The sequence below is a fragment of the Carcharhinus amblyrhynchos genome, chromosome 8 (genome assembly GCF_965287045.1).
Source record: "Carcharhinus amblyrhynchos chromosome 8, sCarAmb.v2.hapA, whole genome shotgun sequence".
NCBI lineage: Eukaryota > Metazoa > Chordata > Chondrichthyes > Carcharhiniformes > Carcharhinidae > Carcharhinus > Carcharhinus amblyrhynchos.
The window spans coordinates 33196363-33215553 of NC_137331.1; the positions used below are offsets into that span (position 1 = coordinate 33196363).

General features: G+C 40.5%; 1 protein-coding gene across 1 annotated transcript in view; it reads right to left on the reverse strand.

Moving 5' to 3' along the window:
- The window catches only part of nsmce2 (NSE2 SUMO ligase component of SMC5/6 complex), a 176625-nt gene that overhangs the window by 139594 nt on the left and 17840 nt on the right, over window positions 1–19191 (reverse strand). The window contains exon 3 of the mRNA XM_080194841.1: window positions 12211–12317. Coding sequence (XP_080050967.1) covers window positions 12211–12317 — 107 coding nt within the window. The remainder of the gene's footprint in view (window positions 1–12210; window positions 12318–19191) is intronic.

Here is a 19191-nt window from a genome sequence, read left to right on the forward strand (position 1 = left end):
TGAAATTCAAGTGCCTTCAGGAAAGAAAAAGTCAAAAATCCAGGAATCATTTATAAAATAATTGATGCCACTACAAGGGAGAACTGCAGAATCTTTCTGGATGGATAATCCAGAATTATCTTATGATCTTGAATGGAATCAAAATGATGACAGCTCAGAGACTATCTCTGTTGCTGTGCGGACACATGGATTTGGGCCTGTGTCTGTGGGAGTTTGCACGTTCTCCCTGTGGTTGCGTGGGTTTCCTCCGGGTGCTCCGGTTTCCTCCCACATCCCCCAAAGATGTGCTTTTAGGCTGATTGATTGGGTACTAAATTGTCCCTAAATTGGACCTCCCTGATCCTCGCACGTTAGGTGTAGACTAAAATCATGAATAGGTCACTGAGACAGTGGGACGGCGGCACGGGCTCGTTGGGCCGAAGGGCCTGTTTCCCGTGCTGTGTTGTTCTTTGTTCTTTGTTTGTTGTCTCAAATAAGGCCAAAGTATCGACTGGAGGCAAATTTATTAATTAGAAAGCTTTCCTGCAATGCCACTGCCAATCAAAGGAATCAGGTGAAAGTTAGCTAAAGAGAGAGGTATTGCGGAAGACTTTGAAGGTGAGAAGAGATGTGATAAAGACTTGTAGGGAGGAAATATAGCAACAATAGTTGAAGCCACTGCTAGAGCAGAAGGTGGCACGAGTTCAAGGTAGACTGGTAGATGTGGACATGGACATACTAGAGCTCAGTGAGGTTCTAAAGATTGGGAAAAGCAAAGCAGTGGAGGGACTTTACGACAAGAACAAGTTTGAGGTTTTATGCTTAGAGAGATTAACAAGGACATGGGTTATAAACAAACTGGATTTTGTGCAGAGTATAATGTGGTCTGCTGAACTGTTGGTGGTTTTGAGATTAGGTAGGGTGGAATTTGGGAGTTGAGTAAGCATTGGATTAGAAAAGTCAAAAAGCTGCCAAAATATTCGAATGAGTTTCAGTAGCATGGGGGTGAAGGGTAAAGAGATGAGTTAAAAACAGAAATGGCAAAAAGATGGAAGCAGTAATTGAAGAAGAATATAAAGCATTTTGACCGCTCTATTTTGTTATTGATAACGTTTCCAAAACAGAATGTTAAATGCAAATTTTCCTAATCCATTCAAACCATTCCAAAAGCGCAATTAATGTCACCAGTACAAAGAACTGACAGCATCAACTTCCAGGACAACATTTACAATTTAAACTTATTTATGATGTGGAGATGCCAGCGTTGGACAGGGGTGGGAACAGTAAGAAGTTTCACCTGAGGAAGGAGCAGCGCTCTGAAAGTTCGTGATTCCAAACAAACCTGTTGAACTTTAACCTGGTGTTGTGAGACTTCTTATTAAACTTATTTATATCAAGCATTTAATTTATTTTTGATTTTTTAAGTTTCAAAACCAATTTTTACAAATTGGTGTTAAGTGATAGCTGACTTGAGTCATAAATCTTCTCATCATAATTAAAACAATGTCACGACTGTTCATTTTTTTTCAATGAAACACATCACCTACAATGCCAGACTGTAGTGCTTTACAAAGAGAAAAGTACAGGATACATTATGAAGACTCAAGGGATATGACTTAGATCTGTTAGTGGACTGAATAATAACATATAAGCGGTCAAGTGAATGGATAGCGTGGGCAGAGTAATGAAGCAATTGAATTCCGCAAGCTTTCAAAACACATTCTATTTAACCTTCTATCTAAAACTAAATCAAAAGGTAATTCAGCAAGGTTGTTTTTAGAAAATAAATTCAGCAAGGTTTTTCTTCAGAAAACAAGTTTATAAATGTTATATTTTGAACTTTCTCCTCTTCAGTCCACATAGTTGCAGTGACTAATATAAAGTGAGGCCATTTGTTTGAAATTTTAAAAAACTAAATGGCATTGACATTGTGAGTACTCGAGATTTGGGCTGGATTTCCCACTGCTGACAGATCAGGAACTGGGTGCAATTTAAAAATCGCATTCCAAGAGGTTGCTTCTGGATGTCTACACATGTAGAATACACCATGATTTCCAATGAGAGGGAAAGGAAGGGCTGGGAGTGTCTGAACAAGCTGCAAGAGGTAGTAGCAGAGGTGAGTACAATTTTGTCTTTTAAAAAGCATTTAGACAATTACATGGGTAAGATGGGTATAGAGGGATATGGGCCAAATGCGGGCAATGGAATTAGCTTAGAGGTTTTAAAAAAAGGGCAGCATGGACAAGTTGGGCCGAAAAGCCTGTTTCCGTGCTGTGAATCTCTAATTGCCCGCATTTGGCCCATATCCCTCTATACCCATCTTACCCTTGTAACTGTCTAAATGTTTTGTAAAAGACAAAATTGTACCCGTCTCTACTACTAACTCTGGCAACTTGTTCCAGACACTCACCACCCCCTGTGTGAAAAAATTGCCCCTCTGGGCACTTTTGTATCTCTCCCCTATCACTTTAAGCCTATGCCCTTTAGTTTCAGACTCCCCTACCTTTGGGAAAAGATATTGACTATCTAGCTGATCTGTGCTCCTCATGTTAACCACCAATTAAACTCCACAAAGGATTTATTAACAGGCCAAGGAGAGCAAGAGGAAAAGTATCAATGCAGAATTAGATGAACAGCAGCGGGGAGAACTGAAAGCTTGTTTCTAGTTGATTAAATCAAACTATTGGAACATATTTTGTGCAGAATTGTGCACATTACCTTTATTTTGGCCATACAATCACTTTACTCAGTGGTAATACTACTGGCCCTCCAGCTCTCTTTGGAGATGCAGCAGCAAGTCCCATCATGGCTGCCATCTGCCTTTGCCACAGGCATTTTGCATGCAGCCCCTGCCTCCTGGAGATGCTCGACACCACTAATAGGATGCTTGAGCTCGCCTCATGTGCAATTAAGGTACTACAATTTCAAAATGGTGGCGGGAGGCAGTCAAGATCCAAAAATTCTCCCCAGGCATTAGGTTCCTGACCCCTAGTTTGAAAATCCAGTCCATGGTTTCTATTTCCCTGGTGGACCTGGTCTATTAATCTATTAACTACAAAATAAAATGACCAACGCACAAAGTGGCACCTCATCTTGGATTCTCTCTACTATAGGAGTTTAAATAAAATAAAAATGATAAAAGTTTAGAATCTAAATTTGAATTTTAAATGGTAACAGCATCGATGCACACATTGCAAAAAAGCCTGATAATACTGCTGTGAAACGGATCTCACGTAAACTATAGGTCCACATCTAAATTATTACACAGGATCTAAAAGAACATTTATGCAGATAATATCTCAAATGAAGCACAAGTACCACCCTCTGCTGCCTGCCCTGTGCTATTTATGGGAACGTCAAAGAAGGTGTTTTGGTGGATTTTTTCCTCACCTTCCCATGTGATAAACACCGAGCCTAGAACATACTATTGTGTGTAATAGCAAATGCTTAATGTATTCACGTGACATTCTTCAGTTTTGCTACTTCAGTGGAAGCATTAACCTAGCCTTTTCTCTCTCTCCCTTACACTGTGGCAAGTGTGAAAATATATTGGAGAAGGTCATAGATAATGTTTTGTAACAATAGTTTCACAGTTCCACTGCTTTTAAGTAATTTTAGAAAATATTGAACACTTTCCAACTTAATATTTTAAGTAAGTATGTGAAGCAACCCTCACCAACTTTCACAAATGCACCACAGAAAGCATTCTTTCTGGTTGTATCACAGCTTGGTACGCCTCCTGCTCTGCCCAAGACCGCAAGGAATTATGAAAGATCATGAATGTAACCCAATCCATCACGCAAACCAGCCTTCCATCCATTAACTCTGTCCACACTTCCCGCTGCCTCGGCAAAGCAGCCAGCATAATTAAGGGCCCCATGCACCCCAGACATTCTCTCTTTCGCTTTCTTCTGTCGGGAAAAAGATATAGAAAATCTGAGGTCACGTACCTTTTTTTAACAAAATCAAAATTCTCAAATTTTGTCTTACAGTGGTTAGTGCTGCGGCCTCACAGTCCAGGGACCAGGTTCAATTCCAGCATTGGATCACTGTCTGAATGGAGTTTGCATGTTCTCCCTGTGTCTGTGTGGGTTCCCTCCGGATGCTCCAGTTTCCTCCCACAGTCCAAAGATGTGCAGGTTAGGAGGATTGGTCATGCTAAATTGACCTTGGTGTCATGGGATTAGCAGGATAAATGTGTGTGGGGTTACTGGAATAGGGCCTGGGTAGGATTGTGGTCGGTACAGACTCAATGGGCCGAATGGCTTCTTTCTGTATTGTAGGGACTCTATGATTCTAAATTGAATCCAAATGGTTTAATGGTTTATAATCCATAGACTGACCTTGTATTTCTCCAATTTTATCTGCCTACAGCGCATTATAATTTAATATCAAATCATAAAAGGAAATTAAACACACAAATGATTAACTAAGTGCAGCAACTTACAACATCATGATGTTTTAAAAGGCAGAAAATATGTCAATGCACAATGAAAATAGGGGGAAAAGAATTGAGCAACAGAGTTTTTTAAATTCTTTCATTTGGGTATAATTGGCAAAACCTACATTTATTGTTCACCCCTAAATCATCCACAAGGAGGAAGCAGTTAACTATCTTCTGAAATAGAAGTAGTCCATATAATATATGTAGTCCCACAGTGTTGTTAGGCAGGAGTTCCAGGGTTTTGACCCAGTGATGATAAAAGAACGACAATGCATTTCCATTTATGAGTAATTCACCACAGAACACCACGCCTGCGTATTCTTACAGTTATGCTACTGATGTGGCTGGCCCAGTTAAGTTTCTACTCAACAGTAAACCATGCTCCACTCAGATCATCATTACCTGGCATACGTATGAAATAAATGTCACTTGTCACTTATGAGCTGAAGCCTGAATGCTCTCCAGATCTTGCTAAATACAAGAACAGGCTACTTAATTAATTAAGATGCCAGACGCTTACACAAAGATAATGGTTTTGAGAAGATTTTTAAAGAAAAGATACAGGGTCAGTGAGTTCCAGAGTGGGGTCAAGTCAGCTAAATGTCCCACCAGTAATAATTAGGAGATGGAAGGCTGGGAAGCTCAAATGATCTGAAACAGAAGAGGATGCAAAGGGAGATAAAAGCTGACACAGGTTGCAAATGGTGCAGAGTGGGATGATGCTGTCCAGGAAATGTGAATGAGTATTTCTGACTGAGTCGGAGTGAAGAGCCAGTGCAGAACAGCAGGAAGCAGAAGATGTCAAACAGGACAGGATATGACTGGCTGAGTTTTAGAAGAGTCTGTGGATGGTGGAAGAAGAAAGTGATTGGAGAGGTCAAACCCAGAGCGAACAAAATATCTTAAGGGTTTCAGCATCAAACTGGCTGAGATAAGCAAAGAGGAAGTGGAATTAAGTGGTCTTGCTAATGGATAGGACATGGCTTTTAAGCTCAGCCTGAAAGCAAACAGGATGCCACAGTTTCATATGGCTTGGTTTAACATTAGTGAGTGGCTGGGGAGGGTTTTAGAATCAATCTTTTTTGTAGGATAATGGATGTTTCAGTTTAAATATTAATTTGCACAATATAGGCTTACTAGCATTCATTGCCGAAACCTCACTGCCTTTGAGGTGGAGCTGTGCCTTCTTTTTCAATTGGTGTAGTCCCAGTGGTAAAGGTGTGGCCACAGTGCTGCAGAAGGGGGTTCCAGAATTTTGAGCCAATGACAATAATAGCTATGTATTACAAGTCAGGATGTTGAGGCTATGGGAAATTTGGAGTTATCATGTTTCCGTGCATCTGCTGTAGCTTGTTGTTCTACGTGGTGTAGGTCAGTTTGGAAGATATTATTGAAAAAACCTTGGTGAATTGCTACAGTGCAGCCATGGGTAGTACAGATGGTCACTATAATGCACACATGGGGAAGGCAGTAGATGTTTAAGGTGGTGCATAGCCTGCTGATGAAGCAGACTGCTTTGTCGTGGAAGGTATAAAGATTCTTGAGTTATGTTGCATCTTTACCGATATAGGTAATTGGAGGATATTCCATCACACTCCTGATATGCCTGTGATGGAGCAATATATCTGCAAATTGCTAGCATTCAATCTTGCAAATAATGTCATCTATTGAACAGACATAGAGCAAGAGGAGCCATGAGTAGATGTTAGGGCAACAGCAAGGTGCGGGAAGGGGTGTTGAGAGCAGTTTCAGAGGTGGTTGTGGGAGGACAACAAAAGAAAAGATATTGTGGAGCACATGCTGGCTGACTTTGAAAAGATAGGTATGAAACCACATGAGGGCAGTCCCACTGAACCAGGTAACAGAGAGGAGGAAGAGGAGGAGGAGGGTAATGGGCATGGTCAGCCATTTCATATGAAATGGAGAGGTCAATAAGGAAACCATGATCACAACAACAAAGGATATCATTTGTGAATTTGTCAGAACTTTCTTGGTGAATGCTGCACTGAAGTGATTCAAACAAAGGGCGGGATTTTATGACCTCGTTTGAGCAGGACCAGAAAATTCTGCCCAAGGTCAGCAGACATTTCCATTATCCGCCCCTTGCCCACTCTAATTCCGTGGCAGGTGGGATGGTAGAATTCCAGCAAGGAAGTTTGGGAGATGTGGGCTACTGTTGAAGATTCGTGATGGGGGAGGTGATGGTCTAGTGGAATTATCGCTAAACTATTAATCCAGAAACTCAGCGACACAGCTTCAAATCCCACCACGGCAGCTGGTGGAATTTGAATTCAATAAAAAATATCTGGAATTGAGAATCTACTGATGACCACGAAACCATTCTTGATTGTTGGAAAAATCCATCTGGTTCACTAGTGTCCTTTAATGAAGAAAATCTGCCTTCCTTATTTGGTCTGGCCTACACGTGACTTCAGAGCCATAGCAATGGAGAAAGGTTGACTCTCAACTCTCCTCAGGCAGCTCGAGATGGGCAATAAATGCTGGCCAACCATCAACGTCCATGTCCCACAAATGAATTTAAAAAAAACACTGCCAGAACCTTAGGATGGAAACTTAAGATGCAAAAGGGCAGGTGAATGGAAGATGGGCTTTTTGCTGATGATACAGATGAGAGTGGTAGTTAATGATGCGCCAGCTACATTTGTTTATTTATTCGTGTCACAAGTAGGCTTACGTTAACACTGCAATGAAGATACCATGAAAATTCCCTAGTCACCATACTGTTCAGGTACACTGCAGGAGAATTTAGCATGGCCAATGCACCTAACTAACACATCTTTCAGACGGTGGGAGGAAACTGGAGCACCCGGAAGAAACCAATGCAGGCCCGGAGAGAACTTGCAGACTCCATGCAGACAGTGAACCAAGCCGCGAATCGAACCGTGGCTCTTGGCACTGTGAGGCATCAGTGCTAACTACTCTGTTATCCCTATTATGGAGACAAGAATGAATAATTGAGTGGCATGTGGAAGAGGAGGCAATTAAATGGGAAGTGGGTTTCATGCAAGAAATTAGGCTGAAGTGCAAAACTGGAGGGGACTGGGACTGGAACAAATGGTAGAAGGCAGTGGAGAAAGGGGAAGGGGAGGTAATGGCAGTTGAACTGATTATTTTCATAACTGTGGAGTGAGGAATGGGTAGACTGGAGGAAGAGGGACAATTTATGGAGAAAAACAATCTAGAGCTATCCTTGAAGTGCAGAGCGATCCTGAAATAGTAGGCCATTTTGACTGGCAAAAAGCAAATCACAATAATATGTAACATTGTTAAGACAAATCTAGCTGTGTGTGACTAGATCAGTTATGCCACAGGAATGCCCATGTTTGCATGGCTGAATGAAAGAGCAGGACTGCACTAATGTGAATAATGGGTGGTTTGTTTGGAAGGAATGAGGACACTACAGGCTGAGGAAAGGGAGCAGTTTCATAAATAACAGCAGAAATGACATAAAAAGCAGTGACAAAGGTAATTAAGAATGTGAGGGAATTAGTGAAAGGAATGTTGCTAAAAGGGGGAACAGGATTTAGTGACAGATCACCTTGCAAAAAATAAACTTTTTTTGGAGCATGAAGGTCACGACAGAAGAAAATGTCAAGGGTGGGTCAAAACGTACAGAAAATAAAAGTAGAGAAACAGACATTTATTTACAAACCTACAAATTGTTAAAACCAGCAAGAATCAGTACTATAAACACATAAACAACATAGTTGCCATAAGACTGAGCAAAATAAAATGAGGAAGGGGATTTTGTTTTAAAACACCTTCTTTCAAAAATATATCTATTGCTAATTTGATATGTTCACAGAATATCAGCTAGTATGCCCAGTTCACAAAGAAACTGGAAACATGATCCTGACATAAGGTTACTCATTAAAGCCCAAGTCCAGAAAAACATCAACCACTAAGTTACTGTTCCACGTACAAACTAAGTCTTTCATGACTGCAGAACATCTCAAAGCGTATCACAACCATTGTACAAACATGGTAATTTTGGGAAATTCAGTAGCCAGTTTGCGTACAGTCATGTCCCACTAAAAGCAATGAGATAACTGACCAATTTAAATTGTTTTGTTGATGTTTCCTGGGTACAAATATTGGCCAACACCTGTAAGGATCCTCCTTCTCCTCTTCAAATACATACATGGAAGTTTTTGCGTCTACCTGAGAGGGAAGGCAGTTGACCTCTCAAAGGAAGGCACCTTTGAACGTTCAACACTCTCAGCACAGCACTCAAGTGTCAAGTCAAGATTAAGTGAATAAGTTTCTAGAATGGGGCGTAAACCAACAATCTTCTAATTCAGAACCAAGTGATACTGAATCAATGCTGACACAAAGAATGCATTTCAACATTAGCTTTCCAGATTGACATTGTTTTATTTCCCATTGATAATTCTAGAAAAATTACCCAGCTTCTGCATGCCTCCATCTATGAATGACGTTGGACACAAGACAAACCATTTCAGATGGGCTGTCTTCATATGGCTTAATTGTGCTAATGGCTGAAGAAGCAATCTTTAATGGACAGGCTTAATGTCCTAACTGTGTTCGGGGTTGTGTGTTTTGAACAAAACAATATGTAGTTTACACACATAAATTCAAAATCACAACAGATTTATCAAAGGAGCAGTTGCTTGTACAGAGCAGAAAATGAAACTAAGCAGAAGCATGTGAAACACCCCAATGACATCACCATCAAATCATGTGACCCGCTCTTAAAGCAACCACTTAAATATATAACACAGCTTCTGCCACAAGTGCTGTACATCAGGCTACCAGATGTCATTCTGAGAAACCAACACCCACAACATTAATATAAACATGAATCATAGAATCATAGAACACTGCAGTGCAGAAGGAGGCCCTTCTACCCATCTAGTCTATACCGACCACAGTCCCACCCAGGCCCTACTCGATATCGCTACATATTTTACCCGCTAATCCCTCTAACATAAGCATCTCAGGACACTATGGGGCAATTTTAGTATGGCCAATCAACCTAACCTGCACACCTTTGGACTGTGGGAGGAAACCAGAGCACCTGGAGGAAATCCACGTCAACACGAAGAGAACGTGCGAACTCCACACAGGCAGTGACCCGAGCCTGGAATTGAATCCAGGTCTCTGGAGCTGTGAAGCAGCAGTGCTGACCACTGTGCTACCGCACCGCCCCGGTGATCTTGGAACCAAATGTGCCTACTCATGCCTCAGCTTGTCTATGTAGGTACTTTCCTCAGGAATTAGAAATTACATCATAGTAAGATACATAGCAATGAATGGCAAATATACATCATTTCTTCAGCTTAGGAAGCTGCTAAAAAAAACCTGTCTTTATGTAGCACCTTTAACAAGGGTAAGCGTCCTAATCCCTTTGTGAAAGCATTATCAAAAATAACTATGACACTGAAACGCATAAGAAGATATAAAAACAGATGAGGTCAAAGAGGGACGTTTGAAGGAGTGTCTTAAATGAAAAGAGAGGACTGGAGAGACAGAGCGATTTCACTGCTTAGGGCCACAATAGTTGACGTTATAGTTAAAATCAGGGATATTCAAGAAATCTCAAAGGGTTGGTTGATTATAGGACATAATAAAGATTGAGAAAGGCAAAGTCATAGTTGGATTTGGAAACAAGGGCGAGAACTTTATAACCTGAAACAATATTGACCAGGAGCTAATGTAGGTTAGCAAATCCAGGGGCGAATGGGTAAACAAGGACTTGGGGAGAGTTAGAATGCAAGCAGCAGCATTTTTGGATGAACATGACTCTACGAAAATGGGAGGCCAACCAGGAGAGCATTGGGACAGTCAATCTAGAGGTAACAAGTTGAGAATTTCAACTTAAAGTGAGGCAGGTTCAGAAACAGATGATGGGGCAAAAAGTGGATGAGGTAGTTTTGGTGATGGAATGGATATCACTTGGAAGGTCATCACATAGTCAAATAGAATGCCAAAGTTGTGTATGGATTGATTCAGCCTCAAATGGTGTCCAGTATTAGGGACCAGATCAGAAACTCCAAGATGTATTACAAAGTTAGACTAGACTCCAACTATTTTTGATTTTGGCATTAGTATGAGGATAAGGTGTTTCACTCCAGGTGTGATTCTATTGATCCACGAGGAAACTTTATTAAAGCAAGCTTTATTTAACAATACAGTTTAACTGTAACAAAAAAGTTAGCATAACTTTTATCAATTGAAATACTTTTTTTTGTTTTTTATTCTAATTCAATCAAATCAAATCCAATTCAGAGTGTCAACAAGTTGAGACATTCCCGATCCAAGCTGACAATACAGGGTCTCACCTCCTGTCTTGGGCTTGATCTACATGATCCAAGGATCCAAACTGATTGGAGTAGGCACAGCTTCTCCTCCAAGGCTTGATCTCATTTGCATCTTAGCCAAAAGGCTGAGATGCCGCTTTTAAAAATTGCTTCAAATGAAGCTAAAATGTAACCTAATGACTTCAACCAAGCACAGCATGTCGATACTCCACTTGATCTTAGCCAATGCCAAGATATGATTCTTAACTGCTAGCCTATCTCTATCAATTCCAATTTAAGCAATAGTTCTTATAGCGGTAAACCCCTCTTCAAAATCAGTTAGCAAACAACAGACTTATATGCTGGTATGTGGACTGCTAGTCCTCAAACCTCCAGAACAATTCCGGAGAGAGAGACAACTATTTTCTAGCAGGGATTAGACCTCAATCTCCAGAGAGGAGTTGTAATTCCAAGCAGAAACTGCCTTTTTCTTCCACTGTAAGTCTAGCTCCTCCCATTAGCACATGACACACTCTTGTCAATCAACCTAGTTAAACCCTACTCTGAAATCTGAGAGGGCAACCCAAAAAAAAACAAAACTGTAATAGCTCAGATTAAAACAAACATCCCAATATCTAGGAGCAATTATTTTTCTGCATTCTCAGCAGGTAGGCTGCCTGGAGCAGAAAAAGTGGCACCATTTAACAGAGCTGACCCTTAACGTATCTTTCACAAGAAAGATGACATAAAGAACATTTCTTAAAGGCATATTTCTTAAAAGCACAGTATCTTCACACCAGGGAGAGAGATGAAGTCAGTAACTAGCTAATGAAATTTTTAGTGAGGTCTGAGAATAATGTTTTCAATCATTTCGATATTCACTTGGAGGAAATTTCTGCATACCTAGACCAGATGTTGGGCAAGTACGATGACAAATTAGAGTCAGTGGAGGGCTCAAAAGTGGTGGTGAGGTAGAGCTCAGTGTCGTTAGCATACAAGTGAAACTTAACACTGTTTTCAAATGATATCACCAAGGGGCAACAGACTAACAGTAAGAGGTGGGGAGCGAGGATAGAAGTTTGGAGACTCCAGGGGTAACAGTGTGGGAGCAAGAAAAGAAACTACTACAGGTGGTTTTCGACTTACAATTGGATAGATAACAGTCCTACCCAGCCACTCAAATAAAAATTAGGCAGATTTTACAAGACCTAGGAATCCAAGTAATTTTTGCAGAACGGGGGGGCGGAGTTGTTTGGCTCAGTTGGCTGGTTTGTGAAGAAGAGTGATGCCAACAGCACGGGTTCAATTTCCTTACCGACTGAAGTTATTTATGAAAGGCCATCTTCTCAACCTTGACGCCCACTTGAGGTGTAGTGATCCTGAAGTTCAATCACCACCAGTCAGCCTATGGTCACCTGGGACTATGGTGACTTTATTTTTATAGCAGAACTGCTCAAAAAAGTACTGAAATATAAAGCCATCATTAAAGCAGTTTTGATCTCTTACCTGGTGTGTGACATCATCTACAGCCTGTATGAACTGTTCAAGCTCTCGGTCCATAGAAACATAATCGAGCATCAGCTTTTCCATGTTGCTTATTTCTTCCGCAGCAGCTAGAAAACAAACACATCAATAAATTATAGCTGAATTAGCAAGTAATTAATCTCTACCTGTTTTGACTGCTGAAGTTTTAAGTGCATTAAATGTTTGCAATTTAAGTGCTTCTGGAGATTGAGGAAGCAAGAATTCAGCTTTAAGAGCACCATCATTGTCTAGTGCAAAGTAATTTGAGACGAAGCTGCTTTCAACATAAGATTATGTGCACAAAGGATGGTTGGAATATGAAATTCACTGCCACATTTGGCTTGTAACTTCCTGGCTCCCCAGCGCTGAATAGGGGATACCTCAAAGATGTGCTGGGGAATATCTCTTGGAAGATCCCAGTTAAGGGTTTAAACGGCAATGGTCCAAAAGCACTAACTTCCTTTGGATAATTGTGCTGCACTGGGAACCATCCAACAAAGTAATTTAAATTGCTAACATCGGATAGTTCTAGCAGCGACACGCTAATAGTTACTGGTTAGAATAAATAAAACTACTTCTCACTTCAAAGCAACTATTTTAAATACCCAGACCAGTCACACAAGGAAACGTCCACAGAAGTCCCAATATCCCAGGGGATTCCTCTCCCCACTAAGCACCTGCCACCACAGTATTCCCATCCCTACTCCACACAGGATATCTCAACCCCTCCCCCCAATCCAAGCCAAACTGATATCCCTCAACCCAACCCAACCCACACAACAACCTCCCCAGCATGGTTTTCTTTCTTACTGTGCTACATACACAGTACAGTGATCAAATTTCAGGACTCTTATTAATATGTGAAAGTCATAAATGAATATTCATAACTATTCCTTGCCTAGTTAATTGTTTCTTGTCTTTTGTAAAGTCCTATTTACACAAGAAAATAGTACATCCAGATTGGAGGTAATTAGGAGAAAATAGTACATCCAGATTGGAGGTTTGTTGAGTTAACAGCAGTGTGAAGCTTGCCTTGTGCTTTAGTCGCATTGGCACGGTTGCTCTTGGAATGGAAGTCCTGTGTGTTGGCAGCTGTAGAAGGGTAACCCAAGAACTTTCAAGGGGGGATTGGGCTTGCAAGTAACATTCACTATGTATGGCAAATCTTGCTATCAATAATGTTTTCTCAGAAAACATTATTTACCCAATGAATTCAAATTATTCTGAAAACATAAAAATTAGATAATAAAATACTTAATACCAACAGATCATTGTATCATACCTTCCTAAATTCTTTGTTCAGTTTGTATTCAAATACAATTTCAAAACTAAATTGAAACATTGCTACAAATCAACTTTGCTTGCTGAAAAAATAAATACTATTGTCCAAAATTCGAAGGTGAATTAAAATAAGCAAGCATATACAATGAATAGTCAATCAACATAAATCAATGGCTGATGTGATGTATTACACATTCTATAGAACAAGAGGTCATCCAACTGAATGAACAATGCCAAATGTAACATAAAGGGTGAACTGTTAAATATGTAAATAGGGATCTCATGATAACAGAGCATGGAGAGGCATAGTTCTACGTAGAGCCTCATGATCAGTATATAATGTTCAATAAAAGTCTTTTTAAATTTATTTGTCATAAGTAGACATTTCATATTGCAATGCAGTTACTGTGAAAATCCCCTAGTTGCCACACTTCGGCACCTGTTCGGGTACACTGATGGAGAATTTAGCATGTTCAATCCACCTAACTTGCACATCTTTGGACTGTGGGAGGAAACTGGAGCACCTGGAGGAAAACCACGCAGACAAGGGAGAACGTGCAAACTCCATACAGACAATGACTCAAGCCAGGAATTGAACCTGGGTTCCTGGCGCTGAGAGGCAGCAATGCCACCGTGTTGCCAAGGTAAAGTTTATCAACAGCCTTGCCTCCAGCATTATCCCATGACCACTGCATCTAACATCCATAACAATAATCACAGATGATGACAGCCGAAAATGTAACAAAGGGATCAATGTCAAAAGTCCAGCAACTGGAAGTAGCAGCAACAGAAATAACTGCAGGACAAGGTCAGCCTGGGAAAACCAAACTAAACAGAAGGCAATGATTAACGGAAGACCTGGAAAAAAAAGTCCTACTTTTACCAGACTGCTTCAATCTTCTCAGAATTGGCATGTACAGGACTTGCAGAAAAGACTAGCAAGTAGTACGTCAATATCTTACTGTATGCCGTAGGCAGTAATGCAGATGACATACTGGTCAGTCAGGATATAAATGAAAACAGGAAGACATATAGAGATGTTATCAAAGCTTTTGGTGTTTATTTTAGTTTCTTTAAAAAAAACCATTACAGAGAGAGCAAAATTCAAACTAAAATTTAAATATTCAATATCCAAAGACTGGGAGAGATTACATGCAGGATTTTACAACCTCATTCGGATGATGCTCGTAAAATCCTGCCCAAGGCCAACGGAGAATTCTGTTCTGTGGTAAAATTTCGGCATAGAGTCCATTATTAACAGTCTCTATCGCGTGGCTGATAATTGCGCTGAGAGAGCCTGGAAAGACGAATTCATTCGGGGAGAAATATTATCAAGTTTTCCGCAGTCAGGAGAAGACTTGACCCCTTGAAGGCCCGTTGAAGTTAACAAGGCAGGCTGAAGAGAGAAAACAATAATTTTTTTATTCAAGCCGAGAAAGAAATCAAGAAGAAAAAGAAATGGAGAAAAGTAACTGATACAGCCCAGATTTTGGCACATTTGAGATTAGTTACAGAGCATCTAATCCCAAATAAAGAAGAAAGTGAAGAGTTTGTGTTAACTGCCACTGTTTTATGTTCTTGTTGTGGCAAGGAAGAACTGCACCAATGCGAAGAATGGCCCACAAAAAATGTGGAGTGCCATTCCTGAAAGAATACAGACTGTTTTAAATCAGTTTACTGCAACAAACAGCTTTTAACAAAACCGAAAGGAGAAACTCATGTACCATTCAAGAAGGAAAACAACAAATTCCATAACTCTTGGGAGAAATTACAGGGTCATAAAAATTACTGGGACTGCAGAACTTATGGTCAACAAGAATAAAACAACCTTCAAATAGAACAGGACCAGGAGTTTCAATTCTTTCAGAAACACTGGTCAAACCCAGATTTCTTCCAGTCATCGACCATAAGACCCCATGGTCCAGGAACAATTCAACAGAAGCTCAAGGGTCAATTGGTTGCCAGAGAGAAATCACAGAAACTTTGCATGTGATCCACAATCATGCATGTGCACTGTTAGGTCGAAAAACACACACAGATCTAGAACTCATTTTTCAAGGGGATGAAATGGAAAACCATGAGGAAACCAACAGAAGGTTTCCCTGGAATTATGTGAAGGAACCGGATAAACATAGCCAAGGCAAACAACAGCAGATGCACTGTCACACACTCCAGTTGGGTGCCCTGAACAGGAGGACACAAATCTTGTTGAGAACGTAGAATCTTACAGCTTACTGACTATAAAATTCCTATCACCAACAACAGTAGAGGGTGTATAAGATACGGCAAGCACAAAAAGCAGACGAAAGTTGTGCTGGAATTACAGAATAATGCAAAAATGCATGGCCAGAATCACAGAATCCCTACAGTGCAGGAGGCCATTCGGCCTGTCGAGTTTGCATCGACCACAATCCCACTCAGGCCCCATTTTCCCATATAATTACCCTGCTAATCCCTCGACAGTAGGATCAATTTAGCTTGGCCAACCAACCTAATCTGCACATCTTTGGACTATGGGAAGAAACCAGAGCACCCAGAGGAAACCCATGCAGACAAGGGGAGAATGTGCAAACTCCACACAGACAATGACCCACAGTTGGATTTGAACCCGGGTCCCTGGTGTTGTGAGGCAGCAGTGCTAACCAGTGTGCCATCTGAATATGTTCCAAACAATTGCAACTTCTTGAGCAGGACAGTTATCCCAACATTGTCGATGACTTGTTAATCTGCAACAAGAAGTTGGTCATCCCAACAGTCTTCAGACTCGAGAAAATTCTAAGAATATATCAGGGAGACCCTGATGTTAAGTGTTGTGCTAGAACCAGAAATTCAGTTTGGTAGCCAAGGATCTCAAACCACAAGAAGAAATTATTTTGAATTGCTTCACCTGAGCAATCCATTGCCAAGAGTAAAATGAACTGCTGGTATTATCGCCATTTCATCCAGAATGTGAAAGGATCTTGGAAAGGACCTTTTCGAGCTAAAGGGAAAGACATGCTTCATCGTTGTTGACTATTACTCCAGTGGAATTGAGCTTAAAAACCTTCATGGTACAACATCAGAAGCAGTCATTAATTCACTGATGGAAGTTGTGTCACACAAGGTATTTCAGTTCTGATCATTTCAGATAATGGTTCACAGCTTATGAATAAAGAATTCTAGAAATTTTGGAAAAATATTGACTTGCACACACAACTAGTTCACTCAAGCACCCACAATCAAATAATGAGGCCACAAGAGGAATAGGAACATTAAAATCTTTGTTGAAAAAGAACGATTAAATCAATTTAGCACCATTGAGCTATCTTCTACGCCACTTCAGAATGGTTTGGCTCAATCAGAAATTCAGATGGGAAGACAATTATTGACTCAACTTCCTGTTTTTCCACATATGCTCATACCATGTCCAAAAACAGTGGAGAGTAAGGAAAGAAGAGATTGAATATCATACCAATCAGACCAGAAATTACAATCACCACCACAGAGAGCATGATTTACCCGAACTCCAACCACGTGAATCAATCTGGATGAGAGACCGGAAGATCAAGTACTGGAAAGGACACAAAGTCCAAGATCTTAACTTGTAGCAAAAAAGAACAGGATAATGGGAACAGACACAGACTCATCTTCAAGACAATGAGTATCAATGGAATGGGCCAACTATCATTACGGTCAGGAAAAAGAGAACCATTAGTCTCTGAAGATTCACATGATACTCTACATAGTTTGAGAAAGAACACAGAGAACTTGAAACCCTTGCAACCTTCAAGTGAAATGAGAACAAAGTCAGTGAGGTTGGTGAAACCACCACAACGTTTATCTCTGTGAATCAGAGATGAACATAAGAACATAAGAAATAGGAGGAGGAGTAGGCCATCTAGCCCTTCGAGCCTGCCCCGCCATTCAATAAGATCATGGCTGATCTGAAGTGGCTCAGTTCCACTTTCCCGCTTTCTCCCCATAACCCTTAATCCCCTTGCCTACCAAAAACCTATCTCCCGCGTCTTAAATATATTTAGCGAGGTAGCCTCCACCACTTCAACGGCAGAGAATTCCAGAGATTCACCACCCTTTGAGTGAAGAAGTTCCTCCTCAACTCTGTTCTAAACTGTCCCCCCCTTATATTGAGGCTGTGCCCTCTAGTCCTGCTGTCCTTCCTGAGCAGGAAGAACCTCTCCACCTCTACCCTATCCATCCCTTTCATCATCTTATACGTCTCAATAAGAACCCCCCTCATCCTTCTAAACTCTAACGAGTACAAGCCCAGTCTATTCAGCCACTCTTCATAGCTCAACCCCCTCAACTCCGGTATCAGCCTAGTGACACAGAGACTTCAAGACTAATGGATGATGCAAATAGTATCTATTGAAGTCAGAGGCTTTGGGGGGGCGGGGGGGGTGGTGTTGCAGGAGAGATATATTATAAAGCATTACTGTTAGATATATAGTCTACATCATCTGTGACATAAGGTTACATGACAACAGAGCATGAAGAAAGATAGTTCTATATATAGTATTGTGCATAATTAATGTTCAACAAAAGGTAGAGTTTACCAACAGCCTTGCTTTCAACATTATCGGTAGGCCCAGACCCCAACAATACTAGACCGAAAGAGCTCTCTGTTAAGCATTTCTCATAAGTCACATTTTCAAATGCAAATTTGTCACTCAAAAAGGCTTCTATTTATTTTTAAAAACAGTGAAAATGTAGGGAAAGACAATACTGGAACTAGAAGTCTGTAAATTCTGAACAAGTAATACAGGATTCTGACATTGCTGTCAGCAGTGGCTCAGATGGTAGTACACTCATCTCAGAGTCATAAGGTTGTGGGCTCAAGTTCCAGTCCAGGATTTGAGCACAAAAATCAAGAGGGAATGTTGCACTGTCAGATGTGCTATTATCCAAATGAGATGTTAAACCAATCTCTACTGGTGAGCATAAAACTCCCATGTCACCATTTTAAAGAAAAGCAGGGGCTTAATCCCAGGTGTTCTGGCCAATATATATCCCTCAATTAACATCACAAAAGTGGATTATCAGGTCATTACAGTATTACATTGCTGTTTGTGAGAGCTTGCTGTTTGCAAGTCACCTACCCCTTTCTGACATGTCAACAGTGACCACATTTGCTGTGCTTAATTTGCTGTACAATAGCCAGTAGTAGTGAAAAGCACTGGACAAATACAAACTTTCCTTTCTTTCATGAGATTGAAGTTAACCTTTGAATCGCAGTTTACTTAAGTTAGCCTCTGTTGTTGCAAAGAAAAATATATTTTACACAGTTTAATCTTCATTGTGTATAACTCAAAGATTTGTTAATGAGGGTGTATGCAAAAACAAAGCTCAAATTTCAATATGCACATTCCATGCCATATTTATTAAAAGAGAAAAATATTTCTAATTTAGACGCATTCTCCTAGTAATACGCAATGCCTCATTCACACAGGAATCAGAATGTCTAATTACTTTATTTGATTTGATTTACTGTCACATCTATTATTGTCGCAGTAAAAAATATTGTTTCTTGCATGCTATACAGACAAATCATAACATTCCCAGAGAAGGAAAGGAGAGAATACAGAATGTAGTAGTACGGTCGTAGGTAAGGTGCAAAGAAATATCAACTTGGTGCGTGGTAGGTCCATTCAAAAGGCTGATAGCAGCAGGGAAGAAGCTGTTCCT